This window comes from Mytilus edulis, chromosome 5, assembly GCF_963676685.1.
Source record: "Mytilus edulis chromosome 5, xbMytEdul2.2, whole genome shotgun sequence".
Taxonomy (NCBI): Eukaryota; Metazoa; Mollusca; class Bivalvia; order Mytilida; family Mytilidae; genus Mytilus; species Mytilus edulis.
Window position 1 is genome coordinate 28,314,572 of NC_092348.1, and position 23,658 is coordinate 28,338,229.

The 23,658-nt window shown below is 31.1% G+C and overlaps 1 protein-coding gene across 1 annotated transcript; it reads left to right on the forward strand.

Annotated features, from left to right (window-relative positions):
• Positions 1-21,404: 21,404 nt before the first annotated feature.
• On the forward strand, positions 21,405-21,657 carry LOC139522352 (cilia- and flagella-associated protein HOATZ-like; the record flags this gene model as incomplete). The annotated part of the gene is given in 1 exon segment (XM_071315881.1): positions 21,405-21,657. A coding segment is annotated over 1 exon segment (183 nt), but the record flags the coding sequence as incomplete, so codon positions are not given.
• Positions 21,658-23,658: the final 2,001 nt, after the last annotated feature.

Consider the following 23,658-nt stretch of genomic DNA (forward strand, 5'->3'; position numbering starts at 1 on the left):
TGCACCAACTTTGACATGTGCAAATAATTTACCCAGTTCATCTTCTAAGTCTTTACATTTTTTAAACATCTTTCAAGTACAGATGTCTGCATATATAAAGCAATAACTTACTCGTTAAGAACAAAGGTTAATCAATAATGTTTTAAAATCTGCTAAAGGTCATGATAAGTATATCGGTTGCCCTTCTTAAAACGACAAAATAAAGACATGCGAAAAGTAAAATCACAAAAATACTGAACTCCAAAGAAAATTCAAAAAGGAAAGTCCTTAATCGTATGGAAAAATGAAAAGCTCAAACACAACAAACGATCGAATAACAACTGTCATATCCCTGATTATGTATAGACATTTTCTTATGTAGAAAATGGTGGATTAAACATGGTTTCATAGCTAGCTGAACCTCTCACTTGTATGACAGTCGCATAAAATTCCATTATATTTTCAACGAAAAATTAAAACCTTTATAAATGGTTATTGACTAGGATCCATAACGTCATAAGTTTTTCTCTGTCTCTCGATCAGAAAAATAGGATATTAACCTATGATATTTTTGAAATGGATATAAAACATTGATTTTTTCTCCATCTCTCGATAAGAAAAATAGGATATTAGCATATGATATTTTTTGAAATGGATATTAGCATATGATATTTTTTGAAATGGATATGAAACATTGATATTTTTCTCTGTCTCTTGATAAGAAAAATATTAGCATATGATATTTTTGAAATGGATATAAAACATTGATACTATCTGAACAGATATTATGGGTTGCTCTCGTTGCGATACAAAACTGACTCATCTATTTTTATGTCTGTATACACCTTATAAAAAAGAAATTGTAACTCAGAAATTGTCTAATATCCTGACAACGTAGCCTAGTCATCGCACGTGAATGCGAATTTAATATCATGATATAGCACATTATCGAAATTTCTATACTCCTTAAAATGTGTAAACATTTTTTTTTGTTCATTCAAAAACAACAAATTGCTCTTTCCGATGTTCACAATGTATTTCACTTGCCCACAATCCAATGAAGAGTCCTTGTTTGTTTATAACCGAATTTGTAAACAAGTTTTATTGTCGAAATGAGTAAAACTGTAGACTGAAAAACCTTTTAATAAAGCGCGATATTGAGCTGAGATACAGACATTCTTGATGGTGACCATACAACTTATGTAGTGTCGATTTAAATGGTTCTTTTTCATGCAAATGTCAATCGGTTAGAACAGTTTTTGTGTAAGAAGTACTAAATACATCTTTGTTCAAGAGTCATGATACTTTGTGCAACCTATGTGTCTCTTAATGTCTATTTTCAGCCTTAAAATAGTTGCCAGATTTCTCTCTTGTAGCTCCTCTTCAGCTTCAGCTCTTCCGTCGTGTCTATACCAAAGCCTAACAAAGATATTCGGATCCAACAAATTACAGACCAACTGCCCCTGCCAGCTGTGTCTTCGTAACGTTCGAACGAATGGTAAATAAATGCATTGTTTTTTTTTTGTTTCGGTATCATGTTCTTTGTCCATCATGATTTTGTGCGAAATTAACGGACATTTCTCTTGTATTGTTTCTTGAATATAAAAAAATAGAAGGATCGCATATAGTAAGACACGGTTGTTGCAACTAGTAATGCATAATTTAGTAAAATAACTTGACACAGAATTTGTCAAATGTTATTTAAGGCTAACACCATGGTTGTTAAGAAGCATTGCATTAAACATAAACTAAACACCATTAGTAATAATTATTAATGTTCCCATTGGAAAACTGTTCCGTCAAAGCACTTGACAATATTAGAGTAAGGTGAGAGATTTAAATGATGAAATAACAAATAAAAAAAATATAAAGTGCAGTTTAATATTACACAGAGTGGAAATAATTGTTAAGCAACACCTGCTGAAATTGTAATATTAAAAATTAATAAGTATAATGGAGTAGCTTATAAAAATTTCAAAACAAAAATAGAAAATTCTCACATATTTCAACATGAAATGCTATTTTATTTTATTTAATATAATTTGTAAAGTGTAATGTTATTCATTGTATTCCTGTAGTGAGTTTGTTTGTACGAAACATTCGTATAAGATGCGTACCGCTTAATACAGACAATTTGGTGTAATAATTTGTTGTCAAATTGGTGAGGTAATACTTATGTTAATAACTTATAAATAATTTTGTGCAAAGACAAATAGATTTTAAGCAAACATATTTAAAGTTTGGAAATGCCTTAACTGGAATTTCATATCATATAAACGGGACACAGAAAAAAATAATATTAATGTTAGAAATGGGCAGCTAAATCCTAATATTATTCTATGTAATAGCGAATTATGTTTCTTTATTATCCATTTTTTTTTTTGAAATTACAATAATTATTTTTTTTTTTTTCTTTTGACATTTTCAATATTTACCAATCGATTCCAATATGTAAAGATTCATACGCATTGGTTACATAATGAGAGAGATACAAGTATAACGACATTAACATTTTCAATTGTCTGATCAGTATAATTTTTTTTAGTAATCAATTATTTATTTTTTTTGGCATGCAGTAAATTACATTAGCGTGAAATGTTATGACTGTGACTACTTTTTATCGTTTCCTCTCTTCATTCCATCAAATAATCGGTCCAGAAAAGTGAATTTTTTACTTTAAGTTAATGCACACAATATAATTCCATACGGTTGAAAGTAGTGAATTAGTGTGAAATTATTTTCTCTTGTCTTTTCATGATGTATAGGTGTCGTACCTATCGTGTGGTCAGTTTTCCTGCTGAAACGGGGGTTTCGGTCATTCAGCATGACAGCGCCAAGGGAGCGGTTCTCATTTAATCACTTGGTAAATTTTGATTGTATAATATATACATATGTGTTATTGAATGTTCATGTGTAACATATTTAATAAACATCGCGAACAAAGAGCAGAAAACAGCTGAACGTCACCAATGTCTCTTCAACAAAACGAGAAAATCTCACAGACCCGTTGGCGGCCCCTCGCGCTTATTCAACCTTTAGATGGACAATACACATTAAAAAGTGTTTATTAAATCACGTGTGTTGCCTATACCACCTATCGCTCTCTGTATACGCAAGCAAAATGCACATTTGTATCTCCCAATCGATTCTGTACTACCGGACTTGTACTGCCTATCATGATTCCCTGATAAATAGTTGTTGCTCACAGGGAAGCTATTAAACCAAGAGTTACAAAAATTTAAATCATCCCTTCATAAATTTTAGGGACGCCATCACGAGTTTGTTGACTGTTAAGGAATATCAATTTCACAGATTATTTTGAATATGTTCCTTATGTCGAAACTACAATCCCGTTCCCTTACTTAGATCGTCCGATTGATATCAATATATTACGGATTTGGACTAACATGAACAACACGATGTCACACTGGTATCGTTCGCCCCTCTTTTATAGCGATATTAAAAGTACTAAAACAAATATGCTTAAAATAAAGTGGATTAACTCCATATAATTTCAACTACAAAAATGGTCTCATAATCTTATAGTATAAGATGGTAAATAGCAACATGTTAACTTCAAATGAAAAATTGTCTTGTTTTAAGGCACAAAAAACTGTACCATGACAGCACAACCTTCATCGAATTGTTTTCCTTTATTATAAATCATAATTGTTTGTAGGAATTCAGATTTTGTATTCTATAAACCAAAGCTTTATTTTCATAGATCAACATTATTCTGTCAACAATTAGTTCGAAATGTTCTGCTTGTGACACTAATATGAAAAGGAAGTAATATTTAGTTGGTTACAACGTTAGTTTGAAATTTAAAACACGACTATAAGCTATTAGAAGAGCTATTTTACATTCTAAGGTTTTGCAATGAGATGGAGTCGTCTAGACACTTAAATATCTTGTTTTCTAGAACATTATTTGTCACAGATCATCACGTATGCATTGAATTCAGTTTCACCTATTTTTTCAAGGACAAACAGGAAAAGGAAAGTCGAATTTGTACATTTGAAAGATCAATTAGAATGTCTATTTGACTTATATCTATGATTATGTATCTGAAAAGGATGGTGTTAGAGGAAGTACTGACTGATGTCTAAATGTCATGTTTCGGAAAATTTGTCATTTGGTTTTGGATAAAGGGGTGTCGATGTATGTAATACTCAAACGTCTACGCGAAGAAGGTAAATTGAAACGGATTTAAAATTGAGTACAGGAATTTGTATATAAGAATACACGTAGTATGCATTTCCATCTTTCTTTCTGGTTTTCTTTCTCTAATTTATCGTTCTAGGGTAATAAGGTATAGATCATATTATAAAACAGTAGTGTACATAGTAGCCAATAATATCGAGTTTACAAAATGTGTTCGTATATTCTAGCTGTTCCTATTTACCTATGGTTTACTGTCTACTATGCCGGTATTATAACAGAAAGCTTTTTTTTCTGTCTTTAGTATCTCTTGCGTCTGGCGTAAAACAAATATACATGAATAAGGCCGTTAGTTTTCTCATTTGAATTGTTTTACATTGTCTTATCGGGGCCTATTATAGCTGACTATGCGGTATGGGCTTTGCTCATTGTTGAATGCCGTACGGTGACCTATAGTTGTTAAGGTCTGTGTCATTTTGGTCTTTTGTGGATAGTTGTCTCATTGTCAATCATACCACATCTTCTTTTTTTATATAAGACTAGTATCTTTGATGTTGTTTTTTTTCAACTGACAAGATTTGATTTTCACTTTTAGTATTTTCTGCCTGTTTTTTGCAAGTACTGTTAAGCCTTTTAATGTTTGTATATGACCTTTTGTATACGAAACCTGCGTCTGGCGTTCACAATTATAAGCCTGGTGACTTTGATAAATTGTTTTTGTTTTGGTTCTGATTATGGTATCTGTACACGAAACAGTCGTCTACCTTAAAACAATTGAAGGCTATAGTCGTATGTTCTTTTCGAACTATGAGTTGAAACTTTAGTATCTTCCATCTCTTTGATATATGTACTTTTGCCAGAGATGTTACCGTTTCTGAACAAAGAAACATAACTAGAATAAGATGAGATGGTTCGATAAGCAATTCAACAAATCGGATTTTTCACACTTGCATTTGTAATGAAAACAGTTTAATGGCAAATTCCATTGGGTATATATTTACTTCATTTGATCACGACTTAGTATTATTGTGCAACGAGTTACAGAATGTCAAATACAATTAATGAGGAAGGTGAATTAATTTAATTATTTAAAGGACAGCTAAAGTTGATGCTTGAACATTATTCAGAAGTATTCAATAAGTTGTAAAACATTTCCATTTTTACTTTTAAATTAAGAAAAACACATTATCAGTAGTGTTAAAACTTTTCTTGTTTATTAAATTGTTGGAAGAGGAATGACTGTTATTAACGAGTTGAAACAAGATTGTGCTTCAGAGATAGCATTCAACACGTATCAATTGAATCATATAATATAATATAGTGACATCTTTACACGACCAATCTCATTAGTACCAAGTAAATCTAAATTTTTTCCACTTAATGTATCGCTATCGATCTAAGCGAAGCCTATTATATAAGTCTCGGCTAGTTCGTGTCTTAGCTGGATGAAACTGATAAACTTTATTGGCTTTCAAATTCGAGGATTTGTAATTATTAGAACACATAAAAGTGGCCTATGCGTATTAATGGATCGCTAACAAGTGGGCTGTGTTCTGTTTGGGAAACCGTACAATATTTGACATTTCAAGCAAAAGATAACTTAATAAAACAAAAGGCTTAAATATGATCTTAATGATTCCGTTTGTTGAATACGGTATTTTATTACCATTTCTATATAAAAAAAACAAGTCTTCCGCTGAACATACTACGTTCCAGATCCAATTTTCAGCCATATTTAGAGTACATCTGTTCTTTTGACTATCATAAACAGATGACAATTATGTTTTTAAGTTCGAAAAAGAAAAGAGTAGCAATTTTACATTCTCAACTTTTTTATACTTTTAATAAAATGAGATAATATTGAATGACCGAAGTTTTTTTTTAATAGTGAGTACATGTTACTTAGTAGTATGAAATATGAATGTGAATTGGTGCATGTTTCCAGGATAATTAACATTACTTTTACCTATTATGTCTTCGTTTTGTCACACATTAATATTCTATGCGACTGTCACACAAGTGAGAGATTTAGCTAGCTACAAAACATGTTTATTCCACCGTTTTCTACCTAAGGAAATGCCGGTACCAATTCAGGAATATGACAGTTGTTTTTTCCATCCACTTTGGGGTGTTTGAGCTTTTAATTTTGCCATTTGATAAAGACTTTTTCTTATTGATTTTTCTTGGATTTCCGTATTTTTGTAATTTTACCTTTTTATATGCAATATATGTATATACATTGCCGTTTATATACTACTAGTGTATAGATAGGTAATTTGCAAGTTTTAGAATCGGAAGGAAAGGAGAGGCTGGCCGAAATTATATGCTGTTTTGTAGGGAATACAAATTGAATAGAAAAATTAATACTGCTACAAAATGTTCCGTTTCGGCATCCATTTTAACTCCTTAATCTTTGAACTTGAATATTTACGACAGGCGGACCATCAAATAATCCCCCATGAAGAAGAAAACAAATGGTGTTTGACAAAAATGAAACTGGATATAAGACATATTCAAACATTAACTGAATATCAAATAAATTAATCAAAACAACTGTTTTGTATGAATTCAGTGAAATGTCTGATAGCAGGATAACAAAACATCGGACACTTTTTTGAATATACATCGCCTTTGCTCCACATAGCTTTGTATGTCCCTATTATTTCCGATTAATTAAACTAGATTATTGTGACAATTCTCAATAAATATTTTTACCTGAAGACAGATCATAGAGAACAGCATTGTGATTTTCCGTTTCGTTCACTCAATTATAACGTACATTCTACCATAGTTCGTCATTGATATACAAAAGGGCCATGACTATTATGTTAACCTATCCCTGACCCGTATAGTTTGTTTATTTAGTCAACCAGGGGTTCAAATTAAAGTCAATCCAACACATTCAATACTTGTTGTTGTTACTCCCAAAAATGACACAAATGGCTTAAAAATACAATGTAATACAATAGAAAACCTAAACCAATGTTTTTGCTGCAATTATCGTTTTACTTTACAAATAAGGTAAGGATGATACAGTAAAGAAATATCGTCATCTGCTGTTCTGGTTAATTAGCTCTTCTTAGATATCAGGATTAAAAATTAAAAATTCTGTACGCCAGACGCGCGTTTTGCCTACACAAGAATGACCAGGATTGCTCAAATAAAAAAAATAGAGAGGAAAAAAGAAACCAAAGAAAATTGATATAATCCAATTTTCTCTTGGCTTTCTGATCAAATGTAATGAAGTACTAACATCACCTTATACTACATCGTTATTTTAGAAACTTTCGAAAACACTTCACTGAGTATTTTACAACTTTGTGATCAGATTGAACTGTCAATTTTCACAAAGAAGGCCTGTATTATCACTCCCTTTTCAGATCATTGACATATGTTGTCTATAAAAAGTGGTAGACATTTCTTGGTGTGAAATGAAATATTCATTTGTCGAAAAATATTCCCAGATATAGTTTGCATGCGTTACAAAATGAAAACGACAAAGAAGGCATACCAAAAATAGATTTCGAAAGATATATTTTTAAGATCGATGGAATGCAGTTACAGTTTATAACTTTGACAAATATAATATTGGGCATTTAAGACGCAAAATGGCACCAATATCTTTTGAGCTTTTGATTTTTTAATTTGCAGAGGTATTTTCCATTTAGAATTTTTAGTGTTTGTTATTTTTGTTATTTTACTATTTATAGTAAAAGGGAGTGTATTACAAATTAATGGTTTACTTTTAGTTACGGAATAACATTTAGCTTCAATGTAAAATAAGGAGGAAAGATACCAGAGGGACAGTCAAACTCATAAATCGAAAAAAAAAAAGACAACGCCATGGCTAAAAATGAAAAAAAAAGACAAACAGACAAACAATAGTACACATGACACAACATAGAAAACTAAAGAATAACATATACAATGTACTATGGATTTTGGTTTTGACAGTTTTGTCATTTAATAATGCTTTATCCAAAGAGCCAAAACAAAGTAGAACTTATTATAACATTCAAGCATTTATAGAAGCATACTTTTTTAAATAAAATTTTAAATGTAAGCTTCAAGGTGATTTATACATAAGAAAATGTCTATACCAAGTCAGGAATATGACATTTGTTTTACATTCGTTTGATGTGTTTGACCTTTTGATTTTGCCATTTGATTAGGGACTTTCCGTTTTGAATTTTCCTCGGAGTTATATTTTTGTTAATTTCTCTTTTCGTATTTCCTTGTTTAGAAAGAGTAAATACTGCTTTGTTTTACTCAGGTATTTTGAACGACTTACAATTACTATATTGATGTTAGTTTTCATTTGATTAAACATTTGACAAAAGATATAATACTAATATTGCATCAAAGTGTCTTTAAAAGGAACGTATAGCTCCCAATGACGTTTTGTTTGATCGATTAATCTACACTTGTTGTAAATTTAAAAAAAAAAAACTTAATATGAAAAATTAACTTTGATTTTCATATTAAACTAAGCTTTATCTACTCCTTTGGATGCATCAAATTCGCCTCCGAGGTTTACATCAAACACCCAGAAATTCATTTCACTTCGCATACTGATTGATATAAAAGGAGGAGTTTCAGAATAATATCCTTTATATATGTGTCATCATTTCATTGTGGTTTAATATGTTTGTTTTTGATTCTTTGATTCGAGATAGTTCAAATCAAAGGCTTATCAAAGAAAAATGTTGGTCTGACTTTGGAGTTAATAGTAGAATTTTTCATACGGCATTGCAGACATTCCTATCTACACATCATTGCTTCAATTCTCTTTCTGGCACCATCATAGCATTACAATTACTTGAGGACATAGTATGCAACTGAGACCAATTCAATTGTATACATATTTTAGGGGCCAGCTGAAGGACACCTACGGGTGCGGGAATTCTCGCTACATTGAAGACCCATTGGTTGCCTTCGGCTGTTGTTTGCTCTATGGTCGGGTGGTTGTCGCTTTGACATATTCACCATTTCCTTTCTCAATTTTATAGACCATTAGTCACGACAACTTTTAAAATTTGTCCTATTATGTATTCAAGTTAAGAAAAATCATTTATTCAAAGCAAAGACAAAAAAACATATGCACGTACAGGATTTTGAAATGGTTGCAAGACCATCGATAGGTTATCAAGGGAAAATCAAACTTGCTGAAAAATGCTTTGAGGTATTATTAGTATGTATTTGGAAAAAATAGAGATTATTTTCTCCCAACTATAAATAAAGTACTGTCGATACCAATACAGGCAAGTTTAATTACATATGGAAATAACAGAACACGGATTTCGTGAAGACATTGTTGACTACTAGTTTAACGATATCGACAAAACCCAATTACCATGTGAAGACAAGTGTAAAACTGCCATTTCTACTGGTCAGAAAGCAATAAGAATTAAAGACCATAAGTAATTGTTTATACTTGTGTCGAATGCATGAATATATTTTACCTTTAATGTAAGGTATTTTAACACTAGATCTGTTTCCTAAAAAACATGTATATAGTCGGAATTGCATTGCATTTTCATGACCTCTTTGTTATCTAAATTATAAATATCGCTCTCAAATCTTCATTGAATTAATCGGCTCTAACTGTAATTTAAAACTAGTGATAACAATAATAACGAAAAAGAAGATCTGAATATTTTACCCCCTACCTCTAAATAACCATTTTCAATTATTTACTCCTCTGTTTTTTGCATATTGAATTAGATAATCCAATAATCTTGCAACTCCTATCAAATCGGCGCAGGACGTTTGCGTTTTTTCATAGTAAATTTGCGCTTATTTTTTTTGGACACTTGCGCTTCAAATCATAGGACATTTGCGCCTTTTTAGAAAAGGACATTTGCGCTTTTTAGAAAAGGACATTTGCGCTTTTTACATAGGACAGTTGCTCTTTTGCATTATTTAAGTCCTATTTTTCTTTATGGTTAAAAAATCATTTCATAGCACATTCATGTCGTAGCACATTGGTATGTGTTTAAAAGTGTATATACATTGAGCTAAAAACAAACATTCTAAAGACATATAAATACGAACATTCATCACAGGTCAGTTTTCGCTTAATATATAATGCACAAGGAGTGAACGAATTTAGCTCTTGTTATCTATTCTAACAGGTATTTCGCCCACATTTAAAAGAAATAAACACGTTTCTCTTTCTAAATTCTTGATTGGGGTGCCCGTTCATCAATATAACTAATCTTAAGGTAATTCACCGACTGTTGTTCAATGTTCTTAAAAAAATATAGCAGGATGAGTCGAGTAGAACTGTTCATTATAGTGGGCATGGAAGGATTCTGAACCATTTGCAGTCCTAATGACAAATATAGATTAAATTTATTTACGTATTGACTACTTCTTATTAAAATTAAAGGTAGTCGACTATTTGTAGAGTGACAGATCAAGAAAACGGTGCTTATTTTACGACTTTAATTGACCGGCATACCTGCAGACTAAAAACCATTTTTTCGCAAAGCCAATACCATTTGCTAACATTTTTGCCCGGTCGTAGACATTTCATGCGGTGCAGTTTTTTTTTATAAAATGGAAAGAAAAAGACATTTTGATATTTTTTTTCAAATTTCAAGATGGGGAAAAATTTGAATTTTGTTACTTTTTTTTTGGGGGGGGGGGGGGGGGCTTTTGACATATGATTTTGCATTTTATACATGAGTTTAATTGTTTATCCCTAATGTAACACTAGAATTATTTTTTTTTTCTTCTAAATTTTGTCAATACTTTCGATGACATGACCAAGACCTCAAAACGCAAGTGTAAATCAGATGACTTTGTTAAGGCACATAAACACCTAGTAAAACTAGTTCGTCGTGCTTTAGTTCTTGCTTCTGTTCGTGAGAATGAGACTGTAGTCAGGATATTGACTTATCATATTGGTCCCATACCTTCAGCTCTGTTTCATGATGATGGTACCATGTGGAAATGGTATAAATGTGATATAATTCATCTCCTTGAAAAGGAAATTTGCTCTTCTTTCAATTTTCCAAGTTATGATAATAATATTTAGCAAAGGTACCAGGCTTATAACTTGATACGTCAGACGCGCGTTTCGTCTACACAAGACTCATCAGTGACGCTCAGATCAAAATAGTTAAAAAGCCAAACAAGTATACAGTTAAAGAGCATTGAGGACAAAAATTCCAAAAAGTTGTGCCAAGTCCGATAAATTTTCAAACGCAAGATTAGGAATCGCCGTTAACATTGGAAGTGCATTTATCGCCTCAATGTACGATCCAAAGGGAAAGTTCATGTATCTTCATGATGATCGAAACAAGATAAGGGTGGAGTTTGCCGCCACAAAGGATGCTAGTCTTGCGAAAATTCCTCCTTGTGAAAATATCAAATACATGCAAATAAATAGTATCAGGTTTCCGATATCACAACTAAGGTCTAAAACTAAGCCTCTGATACAACAGGCGGGTCTCAATTGATACCAATATCTTTTGAAAATGTGTGTATGAATATGTATCTTTTATGGCATTTATAGGGCATTTTCTAAATATAATGTAGAAGTTGGGAAATCTTATTCTGCATTTGAATTTCTTTAAAATTCGAATTTAGAAACATTATGTATTGATCTCAAATTTAAAGGGCATTAGCTGTCACATTCATGTTCATCGATTTGACTCAAATTCCATATTTGATTTCTAACATACTAAAACGCGCGTCTGGCGTAAATACAAAATATAGTCCTGGTATCTGTCATGAGTTTATTTACAACCACTGGGTCGATGCCACTGATGGTGGAGTTTAATTCTCCCAGGGAATAACTAGCACAGTAGTCAGCACTTCTGTGCTGACATGAATTATCATTGATATGGTCATATTCATAAATTAATTGTATACCAAACTTTTGAATTTTTGAAATACTAAGACTTTTTTTACCTCAGCAATAGATTATCATAGCTATCTTTGGCAAATTTTTTAGGAATTTTGGTTCTCAATGCTCTTCATCTTCGTACTTTATTAGGCCTTTTCTTTTAACTTTTTTTGGTTTCGAGCGTCACTGGTGAGTCTTTTGTAGACGAAACGCGGTCTGGCGTAAATAAAAAATTTAATCCTGGTATATATGATGAGTTTATTTCCAACTGTAGAATTGAATTAATAATAGTCTTGTTATTTAGAACATAGTCACCCCTTCTCGTCCAATGAAAAGTCAGTTTTTTCCCTCTAATGTTCATAGTACATGGTTTTTAATGCACTATGAATTGCTATACATGAATTGGTCAGACAATACTTGGTCATGTTTTATGAAGATTTAAGCCCTCGGATTAGCCTTGGGCTTAAATCTTCATAAAACATGACCAAGTATTGTCTAACCTATAAGTAAGCCATATGTGGTTTGTTTACATTTGTATTGTTAAATATCGCTTGAGTAGGGATTTAAACTTTTTACCGATCTGCCAGAAATAAAAATTCAATGCGATATAAGATTTAGTACGTTAATCCATGGTGGTAATATCATCAATATCATACGTCCATGATTAGAGGAACGCAAATAATTACTGATTATAGGAGCGGAAAAAAATATATTTTTGTTATACTAGTTTATCTTCGATAACTCAAAATAAATAGCTTATTCGCATAACAGATTCCTTATTTATCCATAACCAAATTTCTGTGGGTTAACCAAGCATTGTATGAAAAGCTGGCAAAACCGTATGTTCTCACTAAATTAATGTATAAAATCTCAGATTATCTTTGTATTGCATGATAAAGGAATTTTATGTTGGAAGAATACTTTTCTTGTGTGAAAGTGATTAGCGTTCTTTTTTGTTAAATTTGATTTAATTTTTAGAAAAAGCAGTTTGAAATACCTTTCAAATTAGAATATTGTTCCAAATAAAATTTCCATGGAATTGAAATGTTATGTTATTCTTAGGAAGTAACCATAACTTCAACAATAAAATCCTTTTCGAATGACTTAAAAATACATTATACTAGAATCTGAAATGTCTTAACATTCCATGCACTTTACACTTGAGAGAGAACACAATCTAGATGTCCTGAAAAGGTGGAAGAAACCCACAAGACAACTTTTACACTATTGGATATATAATACAGATTCAATAGACAATGTTGGTCAACTAAACCGAAGAAATTTTACAATAAGCAATACATTAAAACATTAAATGTTTAAGGTCAAGATTTTGTTGAGACACATGTGGGGGAAAAAATACAAAATTGCTGGCGAGAGACTTATTAACCCTTCTGCTATTAGTGATCCCTAGTCCAAAATGGTGAGTTGCACTTTCCTTTGCAAAATAGACTTGACAGAGAAGAGTAAAATTAACATACTTCGAAAACAAACTACTGAAGTCAAGCGAATTGTAGCAGCTTATTTATTCCACATTACCAAAGATGGCCATATTTCAATCTGATCTGAAAACTTGATGAAGACCCATGATATCATAATTCTAAAGATTACCTATCAAAATATTCTTGGAAAAACTATAGCGAAATGGTTTGATTTAATAAACAACATGTGATAATCAAGTTCTATAATACTTCAGAGACCAGACAATTTAATAATTTGATAATATCCTCATTTAAATACATGGCACGTATCGTGTTATTACGTATGTGTCGGATACAATTTATTTTTACTTATAAAATTAATATTATAATCTGTTTTACAATATCAGCAGTCGGATCTAAGAATATAATTAGATAAAGATGGGTCTGAAAACCTACTTGCACCACAACTCACTATTGTAAAGGTTATGCATCGATATTTTGTTGCATATGATAAAAAATGTTAAAAAACTTATTGTGAATACCAAATAAAACTCGTCGCCATCTTAAAACTTCGTTTCCGAAAGATTGACTTTACTTATTAAAGTTATTTGTGGCATGTATGCGATGGAAAGAGTTAAGAAAATACTAGCAACACTCATTTAAAAATTGCAGTTTAATAATTTAGTTCTAGATCGAAGAATGTTTGTATATACATATATATATATACAACTCGTCTAAACATCAACCCAACAATGTTAGATCTGTAAATTTGCTTTCTGTTGTAGAGTTGTCACTGACTCAGACGTACATATATATATATATATACAAATACAATTAATCAAATATTTAATTTGTTTATTTCTATACATTTGTTGGTTGCTGGATGTCAGAGTAAAACACCTAACACTTTACATGACGATTTAGAGTATAAACAAATAATCGTTTCAATTTGATGCCGGATAGACACATATTTATAAATCATAGCATGTTCGTTTGTGCACATAATCAGGTATTTCCAAAAATAACATGTAAAGCCTTGTTTACAACAAAAACAACATGGGTATTTGTTTGTCGACAAAACCAATCAAATAATACAGAAAGCAATACATTAAAACAATAAAGGCGTAAGATATAGATGATGTTGAGAGACCTTATAAACAATTAATACAGTTTTAACTCAGTGGTCTCGACAAAAATGTGCAGTTTTACTGCACAAGTGACTAAATATCTGCTTCTCTAGACGGCAGTAAATGGTGGAATGCTATGTAAATTGAATTGATTTGTTGCAAGCATCCACGCAAAGATATATGTTGAGATATAAAATATATTATTGATTGAAGCTTAATCATGTTAATCACGGGCCATTCATCGTCTATGTTTGGAGCGGGGACGAGGGATTTTTTTTTTTTTATCTCACGCCCCAACCATATGTTTTCAAAGTATATATATATATTAAAAAAACATTTGTTTATCAAACATTGAGTGACCAAAAAAAAAGGAAATATATAGATAGGCTTCTTTAACTCTTTTTGAAGTTCTAAATAGTTGATTATTCATGTACTTTAACAGTTAAATAACAAGGCTAATTATGCACCAATTGTTGATATTCAATATTAATATTCAAATTTTGTCTATTAAAACATCAAATTGTTCAAAAATGTTTTACATAGTTTTCTACAGGTTTTACTGTTTCACAGATATTTATAAATATGGTTGTTGGTCATTTGACCTTTTCCTGTCCGGCAGTAATAACCATGTGTATAAGGCGTCCGGTTGGCTGTTTTGGGATGTATAAAGATATCACCATGTCCAGTCAGGATGAGGATGGACGATGCCTGCTGTAGTTAGATCCAGCTAGAGTATACGTACCCCGTTATTTGCGATCTTGGAGTTTGTAAAAATTCTGAATGCATGGATACATTGCTTGTAGTCCATCATAGTGATATTTCAAACACGTGCGTCACAAATGATTTTACTTTTCTGTAGAGAGAGTATGTAGATTCATGCAAAGATGAGGATTTCAATTAGGTTCCTGTTTCTTTTATTCAATAAAAATTTGTCCCTTTTTTCAAATCACATCTTATTTTCTGTTTCTTTTATAATGCTATCGCATGCTTACATGTACAAGATAGTATATTTATATTATTAAAATGCTCTTTTCGAGGAGTTTAAGTAAAGTACTGGAACAGAAGTAGATATTATACATGATTCGTAATATATGTGATCATGATTTGTGAGATCACCATCAGGTGTCTAAAAAATCATTCAACATCCAAAGCGTCAAATAGCAATAACGTTATGCTGTAATAAAACTAGTTCTAAAACAGAATATTCAAAATCTGTTTAGACAAATTGGCAAGTCAAAAAATTGACGAAGCAGAAAGTCCTGTGATTGCTTTTTCATAATTTAAGATTTTATAATCACATGTACCAGCTTTTCTGCACTACATGTATATATTTACAATGCCTAGCTACCAGTGCCTTGTAGAATACAGCAGATTAATTTTTAAAAACGGAATTGAAACCTCTCCATGCATAAAATTGGTTTTTAATCAAATTTTGAAAGCATCATTACTTATTGAAAACATGTTTTGTATACGGACATATTATTACAGACAATCCTTCCACAGCAACGTGATTTATAAAAATGTCTAGTGCTGCATAAGCATTATTTCATTATCATTATGGTAATTTTGCTTATATTGAATAAAATCATTCTTAATTGAAAAACACATTAAAGACAAAAAAATAGTTTTTATGTTACAATATTCGACAAAAGAGTGATTTTAACGGAGGACAAAGACAAAATCATTATACTATTGAATATGAATAATGAAATTTTTCCATAAAGTGATACAGAATGGTTAAATGCGCATTGCACGTAATAAGTTTACAGTACATATTTTAATTAACGATCCGAGAGCATTAAAATTACACCATACGGTCAAATAGCTCTACTTTGATCTGGTGCAAAGTTTAATTGCAAATAATATATAAAGACCCCTTATACACTTACAAAGATTGAGAGTTACAGTATAGTTTTGAACTCTAGTCCAACATGGTGACAATATACAGCTTTTATGAGTTGGTTGCATATTATTTTAATATAAAATGATTGTTTGCTTCTATATATTTGATTTTATTTGGTTTAGGGGATATTTGTTTTAGAAGGGGTTTGAAAAGTAAATAATTCATTTCTGTTTCCGGTTACATATTGAGTTATTAATAGTAAAACCAAAAGCATTCCGGACTGCTATGGACTCTGTCAAACATTTGAAACTCATATGGTATAAACACGAACAAAGGGGAATAAGTCAAACTTATCAATTGTGTATGTAAAAAGATTTGTTTGCCGTGGTGTTTAGAATTCGGTATAATAGGTTACAAATAAAGACCAGGGGCCTGGTAAGGTTTTCGAAAGTATCTTATGACTAAGACATGTCTTAATTATGATGGTCTTATGACATGTCATAGTCGTAAGATATGTTTTCGAAAGTTTCTTAAGTTACGATTTGTCATAACTTTTGTCGTAAACTTGTGACCCCTCGCGACATGACTTATGATGGTCTTATGATTGTCAACTAAAATTTTAATTACTTTTCATGTATAATTTCATGTTAATTGCAATAAAAATATTTGTTGTGTTTCTCAGTTAGCTAAATAGTGAAGATTTTAATTTTCTCAACTACGAGAATTAAAACTTGAATCTCCTGCGACATACAATTTGGAATTCATTTCTAACTAATGGTTTTGTATAAAATAAAATATACAGATTATTTCGTTCCTAGTATAGTTATTAGTACTATATTAACGTATGTGCTCGGGCATTTCGTTCAGCGGGTACTCGAGGTACCGAATCTAAAAAGTATTAACAGTTAAATAACAATTCATGTATCGGATACATTTTGATAATACACGAAAGCGATCGAAGTTCAAGATTTATTATATATTACAAACTCAATTTAATCAAATTATCAACTCAGTCATACTTCAATTCCTTTTTGTATAAAATTTCATGTTCATTATAATGAAAAATATATATATCTGTAAATATTAAGAATGGTAATATCAGATTATTACATGACATTTTTCATATCGCATGTATTATCAGCCTAAGGTTCAATATCAGCCCAAGAGCCGCATGAAAAAAATAGGCAGGACAGGAGTTTTGAGTAAAAAAAAAGGCAGGATGTGACACTTGCAAAAAAAAAAGTCAGGACGACAAATTAGGTAAAAAAAAGTCAGGATAAATTAAAAGAAAAAAAAAAGGCAGGACCGATAAGAGTGAAAAATAAAAAGGCAGGACAGAGATTACAGCTAAAAAAAAATGCAGGACAAAAATTTTCATCCTAGCCCCCCCCCCCCCCCCCCCCCCATAAAAATCAAATGGTAGCTCCTACTGTAAATAGACAGAAGATTCGGAGTGAGACTATATGGCGTGTCAAACCAAGGATTTATATAAGTAATGATTCTGCTAATTATTTCAGGAAACACAGATTCACTACATAACTGAAAATTTGAAACATGTGATAAACTACATAACTTTTTTTGAAATTTTATTATTCTATATATCTTTATTCTGTCAAACCTTTGCAATTACAATGGTATACAGACACTACATGACATCAATAATACAGACATAAATACATGAATACACAGAGCAAAATATGTACACTATTTACAATTATACTGATAGTATTTAGCCAGGAGGGCACACATGGGAATTTATAAATCTAATGAAAGTACACAGCTTTCTCAATTTAGATTTTATATTTAAATTCATAATTTTCTTAAACATAATTATATTTGGACGATTTACATATTTTTTATCAATACATTCGTTTCTTTTTTCTGACATATCTGTGCACATCATAATATAATGATACTCATCTCCAAGATCTTTAGAGTTACAGAATTTACAAATTCGTCTATCTCTCTGAATATTTGTCCATCTCCCTTTCTCGATGGGTAATTTATGGTTGATGGTTCTAAATTTGCATAACGTATAAATATCACGAAATTCTAAAATATCAAAATAGTTCTCAAACCCAAAAGTATCCTTAAAGATTCGATAATTTAATGTCTTCGAACATGCTTGCACATTTGATAACCATGTTTGTTGAAACTGATCTTGGAGTGATGTTCTGATTGTATTCTTTAGCCAAATGTCACTAATACATGTTTGAGACAACCACACAAAAGATAATCCCGTTTCATTAAAAATAGATTCAACATGGTTTAACCATCTAAATTTTACATCATTTTCATTTGACAGCTTATACAGTAGTTTATAAATGGTCGCTGATAATTTAGTCGGTTTACCACATACTAATTTCAACCAAAATGATACCATACGGACTTTAATATCTAAATTGATGGGATATCGTCCAAGTTCACCATATATTACGCAATTTGGGGTAGAAGACTTTAGGTGCAGAAGAAGCTTACAGAATTTTAATTGAACTTTCTCCAAAATGTCGTATTCCCAAACCCCAAAATTTCACAACCGTACAATAAGACCGGTTTCACTAACTTGTCAAATAAATCTAATTGACAACTAATAGATAACCCATGTTTTCTCCCCTTTTTGATTACCTCATACATTGCCTTTGTAGCTTTTTCTGCTAAGTGGTTTCTACAGTGTTTAAATGTCCCATTTCGTGAAAAATAGATCCCAAGATAGTTGAATTCTTGAACGATATCTATAACAGCGTTATCATATGTAAAACTGAGATTTTTGGGTTGTCTTCCATTACTAAAAATTACAATTTTTGTTTTTTCTACATTAACTTTCATTTTCCAGACATCACAATATGAGTGGAATTTATCTAGCAATAGTTGAAGATTTTTGCCGATTCCGCCATTAGCACAGTATCATCTGCATAGAGGACTGCGAACAATTTAACATAAATATCTAATTTTTCCTCGAGTGCATCTTCAATAGTGTTCAAACCAATCAAGTTCTCGTTGATAAAAAAGTTTTCCAAATCATTTAAGAAAAGTGAGAACAGAAAAGGAGATAAGTTTTCCCCTTGTCGTAGGCCAATATTGCATGAAAAATAATCTGATATATTGCCATTATAAGATAAACATGACTTAATATTATCATACATCTTATGAATTATGTTATACATATGACCATTTATGTTATTCAATAACATCTTATACCATAATGCGTCTCTTCTGACTGTGTCAAACGCTTTTTCAAAATCTACAAATGCACAAAACATTTTTTTCTTTTTTAATTTCAAAATTTCAAAGAAAGAGTGCAGTATAAATATGCAATCGACTGTTGAATAGCCACTTCTAAATCCAAACTGATTTTCATTTATTAATAAAAATTCATCGGAAAAATTTGATAATCTATTACATAAAATCGAAGTGAATAATTTCCCAACACAACTGACAATTGTGATTGGTCTATAGTTTTTTGGATCAAATTTGTTTCCCTTATTCTTATAAATGGTTTGATCGTGCCAATTACCCACGATTCTGGTATAATACCAGTTCTAAAAAGTAAGTTAAACAATTCAACATATACATCAATTAAAAAATCACTAGAAGATTTAATATATTCATTTATAATCATATCGTCGCCACAGGCTTTGTTACTTTTTAGTTTCTTAATACAATTCATAATCTCGTCCTTTGTAATTGGACCATTAATTGTACCATTTAAATATCTAAAGCATCTTGGTCTACATTTGGTAACTCAATAGGATCGGGGGTGCCTGAATTTAGATCTCTGAAAAAATTTAGTAAATTATCAAAATTAATGTCCGGTTGTTTCGTGTGTTCCCGCTTATTCAAAATATCCCAATACTCTTTTGAATTTTGAGATCTGAGATTTTTTAATTTTTTAGCCATATCACGTCTATGAGTTTTTATGGCTTTGTCCATCACTTTTTTATATTTCCTCTCAGAATCTTTAACTTCGTTGTACAATAAAAGCGAAGGTGAAAATTTTAGCCTGCGCTTAAGCTTTCTACAACAAATTACAACAATTTATTCTTATTTCTAAATAGATTTCATAACTTATTTTTACAAAGAGAACTAAACTCGGAGTCTCTGACACCCATATACTACATTTTTGGGGTAAATAACACGTTTGTGTGGTTCCTTGTAATTACCAACGGGCAAGATCTGATAAGTGGTTTATGGGTCGTTCATACACAATAGTTTGTTGACTGACAACTATTTTGAAATAAGAAATGTCTTTTTTGTATTCCCCCCCCCCCCCCCCCATAAAAATCAAATGGTTGCTCCCTTAAACATATACAATAAATTATGTACTTAAGCAGAGACATATAAATACAGTATGTAGTTATACATGTCTCTGACTTAAGTGAAATTACAAAAAGTAAGAGTATAAAATTGATTCTTAAAATCAGAATTATCTGAGGAACAAAATAATCCATGATATGTTGAAAATACTGATTAGTTTAATATGCGAAGCTCCTTTTTGCGATATTTATTTTATTTTTTATAAATGACAGCTGTACTTGAAGGCCGACTCAGACTTTAACCTTATATTTGCATTGGTATTATTAAGGTCTCAAATCTAAAAGAAATTTAGAATTTGATAACATTTTGGTAAATGACCTTTTATGAAAGTCAATGAGAGAATTGGGTGTTATGGGGTGGGGGATTTTAACCCTGTGTGACAGAGGGGGACAAGGAGTCCGAACATTTGACAAAAATTCCGAACCTCATGTAGGTACGTATACATCTGCAAAAAATTTACGTACTGTTTATAATAATTAATCAGAACTTACTTTAATTTCATTCTGTTATAAACAAAAATAAATAAAAATAGCCCGACAGCGAAAAACTGCGGGAAAAGGGAAATAATCCAGAACATCAATTAAATATTCTTTGACATTTGAATGTTTCGTGTAATAAATAAGGATTTAAAAAAATGTTCAATAAAAAAAATACTGAACAATTAATGCCTACCTTCGTTATTTATAAATATGCTGTAATTTCAATCATTGGTATGAGCGGCAATTTTCATTTCCGTAAGCGACACCAAGAAAGCGTTGATAGCAACACAACAAAATTATGGCTGTGACGATTGATTTAACGCGAGGTGAAGTTACAGAATTTAGCGGATCATCAGAAGAGGACATCAACTATGCAAAAACGTTTTGGCAGTCAGTTCAACTTCAGCCTCCTGTTGAATCCCGATTGGTATCTAGTGACATCAAACAGAGGTTGAGAGTTGCACCATCTGCATCACAAAGTATGATATATATACATTGTATTTGGTTTGAACACAGGGGCTTGTTTAGTGGGCCAAACAAGATTTTACTGTCAATGGCGGTCTCTATCCTAATGGTGTTTTATATGGGATAGCGACTGCCCTTGATAGATAAACCTTGTCTGACCGACTATTTGGTATCGCGTCCGTTCGCCCTAATAACATGTTCGCCCTAAGTTCGTTCTCCCATAGAGTCCATTCGCCCTACTGAAAAATATTAATATTCAGGGCATTGAAGACGAAATAAACTTATTCAGATATTTCTATGGAATATATTCTTGAAATTTATGGAAACATGTGGACATATTTAAAATTTATGGCTTGTTTAGGATCGTTAATTGTCAGTTCAATAACATAATAATTCTTACCAGAGACATATTGTATGTCTCTGTTCTTACCATGCTTACTGATTGTTGTGATACTTTGTCTTATCTTCTGATGGATTAATAATAAAAACGTTTTATTTTGATAAAATATATTCAGCTTGAAATTAATAAAAACAATGATGTTAAATGTACTAAATCTTAATATCATGAAACGGTCATTTACAAGTTCATTTATCATTATACTCCGAGACTAGTCTCAGTTATACTGCATACATTCATGATTGATTGAATTCAATTATTTTGTCCACAAATATTTAATTTATAAAGATAAATACATTGTATTCCAGTATTCTACTCAGCAAATCAAAGGGTTAATAATACACTGGTTGCGGCTATATAAATATTCTGTCAATTTGTCAATGAACTTTAACATAATCGAGGCAACTATTTGCAAAAATACCTGTTTACTTGTCTCATGTCATGGATTTTCTTGCTTCTACATTATTGTTATAATGCATAATGTGACGTCACAATTTCCATTCTAATGTAACTTCATTGTGTCATATGCATTCATTTTGATCACATAACGTCACCAATTCACAATAAACATTTTAAATTTTATGAATTTAATGAAAATGTTAAAGCAAGCTGAAACAACGTATTTATCAGATTTTTAAATGCACGTTTTGAAGTTGTTTTCATACCTGCCAACTGTCACTATTTGCAGGGGATTTCCCCCATGGTGGCTACCCATTTTAAATTTTGAAAGAGCAATTATGTCAGTCAGGGGTACTACTTGTACAAGTAATAAGTAATTTTTATTTACTTGAAGAAGAAAAAAATATACACATATAATTATTAATTATTATGTTTTAATAATCTCCCCTTAATTTTCAAAAAAAAAATCACTGGTATAAGTTAATTTTTCTTACAATCCCACAACAAATCTCAAGTTTTGAGATACAAAATCATGCCTTAAATGATTTTTACCAGGTTAGCTCATTCCTTTTTATTAGAGTTCAATGTTTCATCTCATTAATTCATTACAAAGAAACTGATTGCACAAAGATCTTAAGTTAAAGGCCTTCAAAAATTGCTCCTTTGGGGCTTGTAAATGAGCAGTGTTCTGAATGGGATTTTCATTGTCCATGAAATTACACTTACATGTAAATGATTAGTATAAAGACATCTGCAAATTAGAATTCTATTAGAGCAAAGAAATCCTAAGAATTCAAGAAAAGAAGATAGGATGACTTATACAAATAAAAAATTCTGAATGTCTAAGGTACATAACTAAGCCAATATTTTTTTTACAATACCTATACAAGTAAATAAAATTCATTGTATAAGTATCCTACAAATTAACTTATTATATATGTGTATATTTTTTTTACTTCTTCAAGTAAATAAAAATTAATTGTATACATTTGTACATAGTAGGTAGAACCCCTGGCTGTACATGTACATGTATGTACACTATTTAAAACAAAACAATAAATTTTACCATGGTATGATTGGAAAACTATAAAGTAGCAAATAAATAACATTAAAATAATTTTTAAGGCTCCTTTAAAGGTTTTGTAGGGGGAGACAGCAATCTTGCACCTAAAACCCCATTAGCATTTTGAAATGGTGGCAGTTATGTGTTTTTCTGTAATT